The 12,825-nt window shown below is 32.4% G+C and overlaps 2 protein-coding genes and 1 non-coding gene across 3 annotated transcripts; 2 read left to right on the top strand and 1 right to left on the bottom strand.

Annotated features, from left to right (window-relative positions):
• Nucleotides 1-2,139: 2,139 nt before the first annotated feature.
• TRNAN-GUU (transfer RNA asparagine (anticodon GUU)) lies at nt 2,140-2,213 on the top strand. Its single transcript has one exon. It is a non-coding gene; the product is annotated as a tRNA-Asn (tRNA).
• Nucleotides 2,214-4,426: 2,213 nt separating this feature from the next.
• LOC148202560 (uncharacterized) lies at nt 4,427-5,242 on the bottom strand. Its single transcript, XM_088109655.1, has 2 exons — nt 5,043-5,242; nt 4,427-4,940 (listed from the first exon to the last, which is right to left on the bottom strand). The coding sequence occupies exons 1-2, from the start codon at nt 5,240-5,242 to the stop codon at nt 4,427-4,429; spliced, it is 714 nt and encodes a 237-aa protein (XP_087965781.1).
• Nucleotides 5,243-7,724: 2,482 nt separating this feature from the next.
• Nucleotides 7,725-8,565, top strand: LOC148202559 (uncharacterized). The gene is made up of 2 exons (XM_088109654.1): nt 7,725-7,801; nt 7,857-8,565. The coding sequence occupies exons 1-2, from the start codon at nt 7,725-7,727 to the stop codon at nt 8,563-8,565; spliced, it is 786 nt and encodes a 261-aa protein (XP_087965780.1).
• The last annotated feature ends 4,260 nt before the right edge of the window (nt 8,566-12,825 follow it).

Here is a 12,825-nt window from a genome sequence, read left to right as displayed (position 1 = left end):
GCAGCTGATTAGCGTTGTGGGCCCAATCACGACCCAATGTCCTTGAAAATCATTTGATTAGGTTGACTGTAGCAGCAGATGAACCAAACGGTCATGAATGTATGGACCAAACGGTGCTAAATGTTAACTATTCGATCTTCACTAGCTACGATACACTCCTGTTTTTGATCATTGATAAAATTTTATTTCAATTATTGATAAAATTTTTATTTTTGTTTTGATCATCAATCATTTTTTTTAATTTATGATTTGCTTAAATTTATGATTTGCTTAAATTTATGATTATATTTTTATTATTAATAAAAGCTTATTTTTTTTATTTTGATCTTTAGGATTTATAGCCATTTGAAAAGTGACAAGATGATTTATTTATTGTGACATGTGAACAATTAAGAACTCAATATATTTTTAATATATTGTCTTTATTAAATTTTGTGTTTTTCATTTGGTTCACATTTTTGCTAGTCTTCAATATGTTTTTCTTTTAGTCTTTTTGTTGTTTATTAGTTTTTTTAAAAAGAGTTAAATATGTTTTTAGTTTTTAAATTTTAAAATGAAATTAATTTTTTTTTATTTTTATGGGATGGTAGATTTATGAGTTTTTCTTCTGAAAAAAGTCTTATAACTTTTAGTTAATTTTTATTTATTCTAGGACTAATTTTGATATTTTTTTAAAATAAAAAGAAACATGTTAACAATTGAATAAAATGTAACTTTTTTTAGAAAATTGTTAATTAATATATTTTTTACTTTTGTTTTTAAATTTAAAAAATAATAGATATAATTTTTTAACATAATTATTTTAAATCTTTTAACGTGTCAAACATGTTTAATACTAGTTTTTAAATTGTTGATTTCATTTGATATTTTTGTTCCAATGTGAATTAAAAGGATTATATTTATTTATTTTTAAAATTTCAAAATCAAAATATATTTAAGTTTCAAATAAAAATAAATTTTATTTTAACGTTAAAGTTTAAAGACAAAAAATCATATTTAATCCGTTTTAGAATGATGGGAATTTTGTTTCAATATCTTTTATTTGTATAATGTTGGAAGAAGAAAAAAGAAAGAAAGGATATAAACTTAGCTTAAGGAAAACAACATTTGTGTCATATGACTATTTATTTTCTTTCAATCAAATTAAAAAAAACACTTGTTAATTTAAATTAAATATTGACATAATTAAATAGTAAAAAATGAAATAAAAAGTTTGTAAGAGAGATGAAATAAAAAAATTTTGAAAACAAGAACTAAAGTTGGTTTTTATTTATAATGATTTTTTTCAAATAAGTTTCTCAATTATTTTGTTTTAATGGACCTCACTCGTTAAATTAACATAATGTCAAATGACATGATTTAATTAAAAAAAGTGACAGACATGGTGATCTTGTTAGACTCATATGAGTTAATTAGATGTCGTCAAATTATCATCATCTCCATCTTCGTAATTAGAAACCAATCTCTAATGAACTCGTTGCTGGCCATTATTAACCACTACTCAAACTACACCAAATTGTGTTACATCTTCCTTAAATTGAATATGTAATATTTGCTTAAATATATTTAAACTATTGAAATGGGATATTATAAATAATAAATAACAATTTCAATGAACTTTATCATATACAAAACATTTCCATCCAAAAATAAGGTAAAATGAAAAGAATGTGATAAATCAATAAATAATAATAAATTTATACTAAAATATAATATAATAAGTATAATGATTATGATAGTTTTTTCTTTCTCTTCTACAAATTTTCACACATTTAAACAAGCAAAGAAAATTAAGCTTGTCTATTTTTTTTTTTCTGTTATTCGTATCTATTGAAATAATATTTATTTTTCATTTTACCTTTTATTATACACGTAACATTTATTTTTAATTTTTTTATGTTATTTTTTTATTCAGATGGAAAGGATACGCGTGTTTATATTTTCAGTAACACTTACACTTCAATACAAACAATTAAAACTGTACAAAAGAAAAGAATTTAAAGTATTTGTAAAATAACATTTCAATATAATCAGCGATAGTAGCACGTGGAAATAATTTTCACAAAATAAATATCAACAAATATGTATATATATATATATATATAAATATAAAACAAACAATGTTCAAATAGCCAATAAGCTGGAATAGCTCAGTTGGTTAGAGCGTGTGGCTGTTAACCACAAGGTCGGAGGTTCAAGCCCTCCTTCTAGCGTTTTACTTTTTCATATTTTATTTTATTAAATTGAAAATTTTATTGTATAATTTATAATCATCTTATATTATAAATTAAAAAGTTGCTTTTTCTTTTCTTTTCCAAATTTCCTTTACTACACTGTCAAATATGGAGCATCACCATAAAATAAGGGTAATTAATTGTTTTAAAATATATTTGTTAATAGTAAAATATGTTATGAAATTAAAATTGTATTATATTCTATGATATAACCATTTGGCTGTAAAAAAAATAATACTATAAAAATAATTTATTTAAAACTTTAAATTAAATTGATATTTTATAAAATTAACATAATTCAAAACCAAGATTTTTTCAAATTTCATCCCAAATTCCAAATTATTTAATTTATTATATATTTTTAAAAATACATAAACTAAATTTTTTAATATATGTATTTAATGAAATTGAAAGTTTTTAATTACATAATATTTATAGGTAAACGAAAGTTAAAAATTTATATTCTTAAATTCATAAATTTGTTTACTTGATACATACATTCAGATAAATAACAATAAAATATAAAGCATGAAGGAATATTTGAATAATTGAACAGATATTTGATCGAAATATTGTTTATATAACAGCTGGGAGTGTATATATAACAGCTGTAATAGCAGAATAATATTCTTTGCACAGTAATATTGTATACATAACATCCCAAAATAGAAATATGATATTAGTATAAGAAAGATTATAAAAGGTAAATAAAAATAGATAAATGTAGTTATGCTTTCATATTTAATTCATGTAAATTAATATATTAATAACACATTTTCTAACCCTTCATTTCAAAAGTAATTTTTATTAGATTACGTAGACCTAACTAAATTTCAGTTCTCATTTTCAAAAGATAAGACTCACGTAAATTAATTTCAACTCAATATTACATAAAAAAAAAAATCAAACTTTGTATTATTAGCTGGATCTATATCAATTCACAGACTGACACAGACTGATCACATTAACTAATGCAAAAATAGATTTCAATAATAGTGACTGATATAAAAAATGGTGATGATAGAAAGGGAACATTATAAAACAAAGGTGTAACTATTACTCTTTCAAACGAGGAACACTCTTTTAAAATAAAAGTTTAATGTCTCCGTATTCCTATCTTGGTCATGAATTTCAAATAGGTCCTCTTTCTTTTCGGCGTATCAATTGAGTCCTTGTTTTTGTAAAATTGAATCAATTACAGGTCTGCCGTTAAATTGGACAAACGGCCGTTACAGTATTGGTTACGTGGCATGGTTCAGTGCAGTTACTAATCAGACGTGGCATTTAAGGCCTTTTGAAAATTGTTTAATGTTTATTTTATTCACAGCAATGTTACATAATAATTAACGCTTGGTCCGGTCGTCCTACCGTGTCTATCGCTCGTCCTCCCTCGTGTACCGCTCGTCCAACTACGTCCGTGCTCAAGACCGTTCGATCTGGTCGTCCACCCTCCTGCATCGCTCTTCCAACTACCTCCGTGCTGAAGACCGTTCGGTCTGGTCGTCCTCCCTTGTCTACCGCTCGTCCAACTACGTCCGTGCTCAAGACCGTTCGGTCTGGTCGTCCACCCTCCTGTATCGCTCTTCCAACTACCTCTATGGTGAAGACCGTTCGGTCTGGTCGTCCACCCTCCTGTATCGCTCTTCCAACTACCTCCGTGGTGAAGACCGTTCGGTCTGGTCGTCCACCCTCATGTATCGCTCTTCCAACTACCTCCGTGGTGAAGACCGTTCGGTCTGGTCGTCCACCCTCCTGTATCGCTCTTCCAACTACCTCCGTGTTCCCAAACGTTCGGTCTGGTCGTCCTCCCTCTAGCGTTCGGTCCCCCTCTCTCTCCCTCCCACACCTTCTTCTCTTGTACACTTTCCAGCCCCTAACATGTGCTCCCTGCCTTCCAACGTTCGACCTTTACGATCGATACCGTTCGGCCTCACTTCTATATAAGACGTCAAAGAAGGAAATTGTAATATATCCAAAACATTGTAATACATCCAAAACAGTTCCTGGTCATTGACAAAATAGTTCCTGGTCATTGTAATACATCCAAAACATTGTAATACATCGAAAACCATACATAGTTGGCATCATTGTCATTCATTAAATTACATAGCAGTAAAACCATAAACCTTGTTCCTTAGACTATTACATAATAAGATCCTTAAATTTGGCATCATTGTCATTTATACACACATCTATAGTTGAGCTTCCTGGTCATTCATACACACTTCAGATAACTGTGATGATGGCATGATTGGTTCTTGGGTTGCTTTGGGGCAACGACTCCTGTTGTGCCCAACCTCCCTACATAGCCCGCATCTCTTCCGCAAACCACCCTTGCTCACTCGTGAATCATCCTTTCTGATCTCCCACTGCTCCAGTCTTCTTTTCCTTTTAGGTCTTCCAGGCATAACCTTTTTCCTAGGAGGCATGACATCCAGATATGGTGTTAGGTCCCACATGTTGTTTCCGTTGATGGGATATACGATTGATGCATAGGTTTCTTCATAGGTGGACTTTAGAAAGCAAGCCGGAATGAACTGCTGGCCATCAATATTAAGAAACTTCATTGCGGCTAGGGAGTGACAACATGGAATTCCTGTGATGCTCCATCTCCTGCACGAGCATGAGAACTCGTCTATGTTTACAACAAATTTTTCTCCACTTTGGGAGACGTGTCTTACTTCAAAGAGTTTGTGTGCTGACCAGCTATAAAGAAATAAAAAAAAAAAATAAACAACACATTTAAGTGTCTGACATAAAGTTTACCAAGGAATGAATAAACATTTATGAAGTTATGAAGAAAGTTACCTAGGTATCCAGTTCTTGGTTGCTTGGGATTCCTTTGTAAATCTGGCCTGGATCTTTGGACAAATTGGTCCTGAAAATGATTGTATCTTAGACCTATTTTTTGCCCATCTTTGCATTATGTATACCCTAATTTCTTCCAGCATTGTTATGATTGGTTTAGTCCTGGTGTGAACCAAGACACTGTTGAAAGCCTCACTCATATTGTTGACCAATGTGTCACATTTTGGTGTTGGACTGAATCTAGACCTTGACCAATATCTGGACCTTGACCAATGTGTCACTCTTCATCACTATCTGTTGCACTAAGAAATTCCTCAGATTTCCACTCAAAATCTAACAATCCTCTATCGTCATGATCATGACATTCAACACTGACATTATCACGATCATCATCACTGTCATAAAGACTTTCTAATTCTACTTCTACTTCGACATTACCATCTACATCACCATCTATATCACATTCAACACTCACATCTACTAGGCCCTCTAAGCACTCATTATTTCCATGTACATCACCTTCTTCAGTAGATGTACTCCAACTACAAAGATAAACTTCATCCTCCACAACTCCTTCACACACATTCAACTCTTGCTCTTCTTCAACCTCATGCAACTCTTGTACGTGACCATGACCTTCAACCTCTACTTCAACAGCACCGCCATCTTCTTCACCCTCGTTCACCTCTTCTAAGTCACCATCAACTACACCATTTACTTCAACACCGTCACCATCTTCTTCACAAACATTCACCTCTTGTAAGTCACCATCAACTACACCATTTACTTCAACACCGTCACCATCTTCTTAACAAACATTCACCTCTTGTAAGTCACCATCACCTTCACCATTCACTTGAACAGAATCACCATCTTCTTCACCCTCTTTTTGTACTGTACCATTACCTTCAACTTCTCCTTCATCATTAGTAATGTCTTCAAGCATATGAATGACTTCGGGATCAGAAACTACATGGACAACGTATAAATGAACTTCACCATTAAGCCTAGCTAAGTTAGCCATATGCATGGCACCTCTGTCATCAATCAATTGTTCCAATCTATTTTCCAACACTAAACCCCCTCCTAAACAGTACCATAAATCTTTAAAATTCTCATATCCTAAACTTTTGACTACACTGACAACCACAAAAAAACTCCACATGTCAGGGTCAAAGGACAAAGTTGTTGTCTCCCCTTCATACTTTAGGGTACTATCATTAATGAACTTTCCTCCATGGTGGAAGACACACACAATAGCGTCCTCCATTACGCACAACACAACATAAATATATCTACAGACCTATTATGAAAACATATCACGACAACAAAAGGACCCACACCTGACCTACCGAGACACGAACCCCTGCATGCACTCTGTCGCTTCAGCTCGAACCTAGGATCGCGATTTTTGGCCTCTCACGCGAACCCTAATAATAAAAACCCTCAATTTCTTTCCCCAATCTCAGTTGCATTCCTCAATTAAAACGTCTTGCCCTTTAATTTTTTCAAATTTCCTTGTTTGTCCTTACCCAAAACTTAATATACATCTGTGCATACCAATTATTTAATACAAAAATCATTTTAAATGCCACGTCTGATTAGTAACTGCACTGAACCATGCCACGTAACCAATACTGTAACGGTCGTTTGTCCAATTTAACGGCAGGCCTGTAATTGATTCAATTTTACAAAAACAAGGACTCAATTGATACGCCGAAAAGAAAGAGGACCTATTTGAAATTCATGACCAAAATAGGGACCTACGGAGACATTAAACCTAAAATAAATAGCAATGATGATGAATTCATATCCTATGATTTGTAAATAATATTAAATGATCGATCGTTGATCGATTTATCGGACGATCAATGTTCCAAGAGTACCCATTAATTGGGATTAACATTTTCGTTCCCTTACTATTTGTATACAGGACAATTCTACTAAATAGTAAGCAATCAATTAGTTAAATATATATTAATTGATCACGTTATACAGGACACTTTTATATATATATATATATATATATATATATATATATATATATATTATTTATTAGTTTTTAGGTTGTAGTTAGGTTAATCTTAATTAAATTTCATTTCTAAATTATATAAATATAAGTGATTAAGAGATAAGTGATTATATTTCTTGTAAATTGAAGATTTTGTTATGTTAATCGACTTAATGATATTATTGATTTGAGTATTAAAATGTTTTTAATAGATATTTATTCGTACGGTATGGAGTTGGAACATTAATGATTTAGGAAAATTTTATAACGAAAACGACATTAGAAAATATTAATGTTTTTATATATTACTTCTTAGAGCAATAATATGACTCATGAAGCTTCGAATGAGACTCTTGTCTCACGCATCGTGGGCCATCATTTTTGAGTTTTTGTGTTGTTTCGGTTAGGGAATTTTGTAAACTTTCTTCTTCTTCTTCTTCTTAATGCAGCCATGGAGACTTCATGCTCTTTCTTTCTCATGAAGCTTCGAATGAGACTCTTGTCTCACGCATCGTGGGCCATCAGTTTTGGGCCTCTATTATAGACAACAATGGACCTTATTTTAATATGGTACCAGAGCATGTATTGTACCTGTTTTGCCTCTACCTCTGCTTCGTTTAATTTTCTTGGTTTCTTGGTGTTAATCCTTTCTTTTAGTTTTTCTTGTTATCATGGAGAACATAAATCAACTCAATAACCCTTCCAGACCCTTCCAGCCCCTTCTATCTTCATCATGGAGAGAACCCAGGTATCTCCCTTATTTCTCAAGTTCTTAATGAATCCAATTATACTTCTTGGAGCAGAAATATGAGAAGAGCTCTCCTCTCCAAGAAAAAGTTAAAATTCATAGATGGAGGGATCAAGAAACCTCAAAGAGATGATCCTATTTTTGATTCTTGGGAAAGGAGCAACATGATGGTGTTGTCCTGGATCATCAAAACCCTTTCATCCCAAATAGCAGAAACTGTTATATATGTGAAAGATACTCAAGAACTATGGGAAGAATTGAAAGAAAGGTTTTCCAAAGGTGATTACTTCAAGTTTTCTGATTTGCTTCAAGAAATCCATTTCATTAGACAAGGAGAAAGGAGCGTGAGTCAATATTTTACAGATTTGAAGATCCTATGGGAAGAATTAGAACTTCTTAGACCCATTCCGTGCTGTAGTTGCAAGATTCCTTGCAGTTGTGACTTGTCTAAGGTTTCTCATAAATACGGAGAAATGGAACATGTTATTTGCTTCTTGAAAGTTCTAAATGAGTGCTATAATATTGTGAGAACACATATATTATTAATGGAACCTCTACCCAGCATTAACCGTGTCTTTTCGCTTATTATGCAGCAAGAAAGGCAAGAAAAACATGTCTTTAGCCCCACCAATCAAAATGAAATCAAGGTTTTGGCCAATAAAATTGAAAGGCTCATGGACGTGGTTTTGGACCTCGTAGCCAAGGGAGAGGTTGAGGAAGAAACCCCAATTATGGGAAACAATGTTCCTATTGCCATAAAATGAACCACACAGTTAATGAGTGTTACTCTAAGCATGATTATTCACCATGGTATAAAAAGAGTGATAGTAATAGTTAAGATAAGATGGGACACAGTGAATGGGGTTCTGCCAATGCATGCACTGCCTCTATTGAACCACAGACCAGCCAACATAATAACATCAATTCTGTTGAAAATTCTTTCACCCCATAACAAATGTAGAAACTATTGCAAATAATAGAAGAGGTTGACAATCCTGCTCATAGCATTAGCCAAATACATAAAGGCACTACAAAGGATAGACAAGGTATGTTTTCCTGGATTATAGACACATGGGTCACTGATCATGTGACCCATGACAAGAATCAGTTCATTACATTTTATAAAATCAAGCCTATATCTGTTAGATTACCAAACAATTCTATTGTTACAACCTACTATGCAGGAACCATACAGTTTTCTAAAATCTTCATTATCTTTAATATTTTATACATTCCTGATTTTACTTTCAAACTTATATCTGCCCAAAGTTTAACTAGAGATATAAACTGCACACTAACTTTTTCCTCTAAGATGTGTCAAATCCAGGACAAATCCACATTGAAGATGATTGGATGTGCTAATGTCTACAAGGGACTTTACTACCTGCAATCTTTTGGAAGAAATCTCACACCTAGCTTTGTTTTCTCTTATGGGCATGTAAATATAAACTTGTGGCATTATAGGTTAGGCCATCCTGGATACAAAATTGTTGAAAGAATATGCAAGACCTTTCCTTATGTTCAAACTACTTCTAATGATACTTGTGATATCTGTCATTATGCCAAACAATACAAATTGCCCTTTCCTAAGAGTAATTCTTTGTCTGCTAACTGTTTTGATATCATACACTGTGATATATGGGGTCTTATCTCCATTCCATCTGTCCATGGGCATGAATATTTTCTCACTATTGTTGATGATTGTAGTAGACATACTTGGGCTTTTCTTATGCATAATTAAAGTCAGACTAGAGAATTACTACAGACCTTTATTATAAAAATTAAGACTTAATTTAATAAAATTGTTAAAATCATTAGGACTGACAATGGACCTAAATTTAATTGTTCCAACATATATGACTCTTATGGCATTGAACATCAAAGAAGCTGCGTTGAAACTCCACAACAAAATTCTGTTGTGGAACGTAAGCATCAACATATATTGAATATAACCCATAGCTTACTCTTTCAATCTAACATTCCCTATGCTTATTGGTCTTATGCCTTATCTCATGCCATATACTTGATAAATAGACTTCCTTCTCCTGTTATTAAAGATAAAACTCCTTATGATGTTCTACACAATAATCTTCCTACTTATCTTAACCTAAAAGTTTTTGGTTGCGTGTGTTTTGCTTCTACTTTAGAAAGTAATAGGAATAAGCTTGACTCTAGAGCTAGAAAGAGTATTTTTCTAGGCTACAAAAACGGAGTGAAGGGTTACTTTATTCTTGACATCAACAATAGGGAAATCTTCATTAGTAGAAATGTTATTTTTTATGAAGACATTTTTCCCTACAAAAATGAGCAAAACAATAAAGCTAATTGTAATGATAGTGAAGACAATATATTTTTTCTTGATAATCTGTCTTGAAGCTATGAGAAGAGCTTGGTTGAGGGTAGAAGAAATGATCAAACCCCTGCTGAGAACACCAATATTAGTACTGATAGCACTGATCTCATAGAAGAAGAAGAAGTTCACAATCAAAGAAGGTCGAACAAAGTTAAGAGGACTCCTGAATGCTTAAAGGACTACATACATCAAGCTAACCAGTCCTCATTTACGTCCCTATGCATCAAAAATAGTTTGAAAACTCCTTATCCTATCACTAATGCACTATCTTATGAATCTTTATATAATAAACACTTAAAATACACTCTTGCCATAACTGGTAGCAAAGAACCCAGCTCCTATGATGAGGCTAGAAACGGTCCTGAATGGAAAGATGCTATGCATAAGGAAATCAAGACCCTACAGGACAATAGTACTTGGTTTCTAACCCAACTTCCACTTAGTTGGTAATTGAGATTAAGTAAAGAGATATAAATTATACAAAAGTTTGGTTGAATTTAAAACAAGTGTACAAATAATAATTTTTAAATATCCACTTATGTTTTTTAAAACAAAGTAGAATTTATGCATTGGAAGGAATAAATAAATAAAATCTTTCCTTTTTAAAATAATCTGATTAGAAAAATTCATATAGAAAATCTAAAATTAGCCTATTTTCTTCAAAAATATATTTCAAAAGAATATCATAATTACTTGCAAAGTTGAAATGACTGAGTCCGAAAGTGTAAAATCCTCCTTTGAAGATAGAGATTTTCACCCATATTTTTTCTCTAAACTTTTGTTAAAAAAGAGAATTTTTAAAGTTTTTTTTTTCTCTCTTTCAATGGCTCAAAAGCATAGAATATGATCTGATCGGATACCAAACACCCAAAGTCAATGTATTCGGCTGACGTATAAAAGAAAAGTGATAATATCTTTTTATTTATGATGCAAATTTGAAAGACCCATCTTTAACCATAGAAAGATCCATCTTTAACCTTTGTTAAAAAGAACTTTTGACACCGGTTGACAATTACGTTAAACTTATATTTATATAAAGGTAAAATAGTTAAAAAAATTAAATTTGTTTTATTTATAAAAAAAATAAAAAACAGTGAAAAGTAACATTTGAAGTAAAAAAAGTGTGGATGTTAAAATGTCATTTATCTTTAAAAAAGAGAGTAGAAAAATAGTTAGGTTTAGTGTTGGTGTGGCCTACTATGATTCCTTAGGACTATGAGAGTCGTTATTAGGAAGGCATTAGGGCGTAACTTTAGGGGTAGTGGGTGAGTGTGCATCACCAAAAGACCTTTCAAAAGACACATAAAAGCATATGCATACGTGAGAGAGACAAAGAGAAGAAAGGACGTTGAAGGAACCAAAGCTACTCATTTTTTAGTGAAGCTTGCACATTGGCCGGTGCTCCTCAGGGGATCAACACTTTCCAATATACTCTTTATATTTCAAACTTTAGGGATTATATTTCGTTTATCTAATATATTTATTTTTATCACGTCCAATAATATTATATTGTTTAGAAGTTAAGGTTAAATTAAGGTTTAATCTCATCAGAAGTCTCTATTTTTTTTTCTTCTGAAATCTTAAATAGGTCCCTTTTCTTTTTGGCGTATCAATTGAGTCCCTATTATTGTAAATTTGATTCAATTAGAGATCTGTCGTCAAATTCACTAAACGGTCGTTTAATATTTGGTGACGTAGCATCCTCAGTTGAATGAATAATGACATGTGGCATTAAAATTGAATTATTTAAAAAAAAAATTTATGAAGAAAGGTGATATCAGATTGTAGGAAGGGCAAAGCTGGAAAAATCAAAAATTTTAAGGGCTGCCTTTTTAATTGATATGCAACTAAAACGGAAAAAAAATTGGGGATTCTTATGATTAGGGTTCTTAGATGGTGGGGTTCTTCTTCTATCTATAAAGCAAAGGGAGAAGAAATTACAGATTATTCATCGTTCCAGAACCGTAATCTTCAAACCTCTCATCGAAATGCGTTTTTTTTCTTCTGGGTTTTCAATTTTCTTCTCTGGGTTTTAAGAATTATGCGTTTATGCTTGAAATCGCTAGATCGTGTGTTGGGTTCTTATGATTAAGGTTCCTTTGAAGGGAAAAATCACATTCTTTATTCGATTCCAAGAGATCGATAATGAATTGCATAACCTTGGTTCTTTCTTCGATTTCACACTTTATTTCTCTGAATCGTAGAAAAGGCGTTACCCGAACGACTCGATCGCGAGGTTTGAAGGGTTGGCAATCGAAGGGCGAATCGATTTCCACGTTATCCGCCATGAGGGAGCGCCAAAACCGAAGGAGGCAACAACACAAGGAGCAAGGATCAAACCCTGAACCTTCACTCCCCAGGTTTGATTTTTGTTCACTTTAATAAAACGAGAAATTGAACGGTGAGGAGAATGCAGAGACAATACGTGCCGGTTAAAACCCTAATGGAATTTTCAGAAAGCCCCAAATCTTCAGAATGCAGCAACAACTCACACTTTATTGTGATGACGACGATGACATATTTTATATAGATATGAACACTGTGTAAGAAGGTTTTCATGAAGACGGTGGTTGTGATTTTCTGGAGAAAGTTCCCGATGATTCTTCATCAAAAGATGTTTCACCTAGTGAATCTGGAACTCATGACTCATTTCAGATATAAATATCGAAGG

The sequence above is a fragment of the Vigna umbellata genome, chromosome 3 (assembly GCF_029865625.1).
Source record: "Vigna umbellata cultivar VRB3 chromosome 3, Vumbellata_1.0, whole genome shotgun sequence".
Taxonomy (NCBI): domain Eukaryota; kingdom Viridiplantae; phylum Streptophyta; class Magnoliopsida; order Fabales; family Fabaceae; genus Vigna; species Vigna umbellata.
The sequence above is the reverse complement of the archived record's forward strand: the minus strand, read 5'-3'. Positions and strand labels throughout refer to the sequence as shown.

Excerpts from the sequence above, each read along its gene's own strand:
- LOC148202560 (XM_088109655.1), bottom strand. The coding sequence starts at position 5,242 with ATGAGTGAGGCTTTCAACAGTGTCTTGGTTCACACCAGGACTAAACCA. Across the intron at positions 4,941-5,042 it reads ACCAAGAACTGGATACCTAG|CTGGTCAGCACACAAACTCT; the intron begins GTAACTTTCTTC and ends ATTTCTTTATAG.
- LOC148202559 (XM_088109654.1), top strand. The coding sequence starts at position 7,725 with ATGGAGAACATAAATCAACTCAATAACCCTTCCAGACCCTTCCAGCCC. Across the intron at positions 7,802-7,856 it reads TCATCATGGAGAGAACCCAG|AAATATGAGAAGAGCTCTCC; the intron begins GTATCTCCCTTA and ends TTCTTGGAGCAG.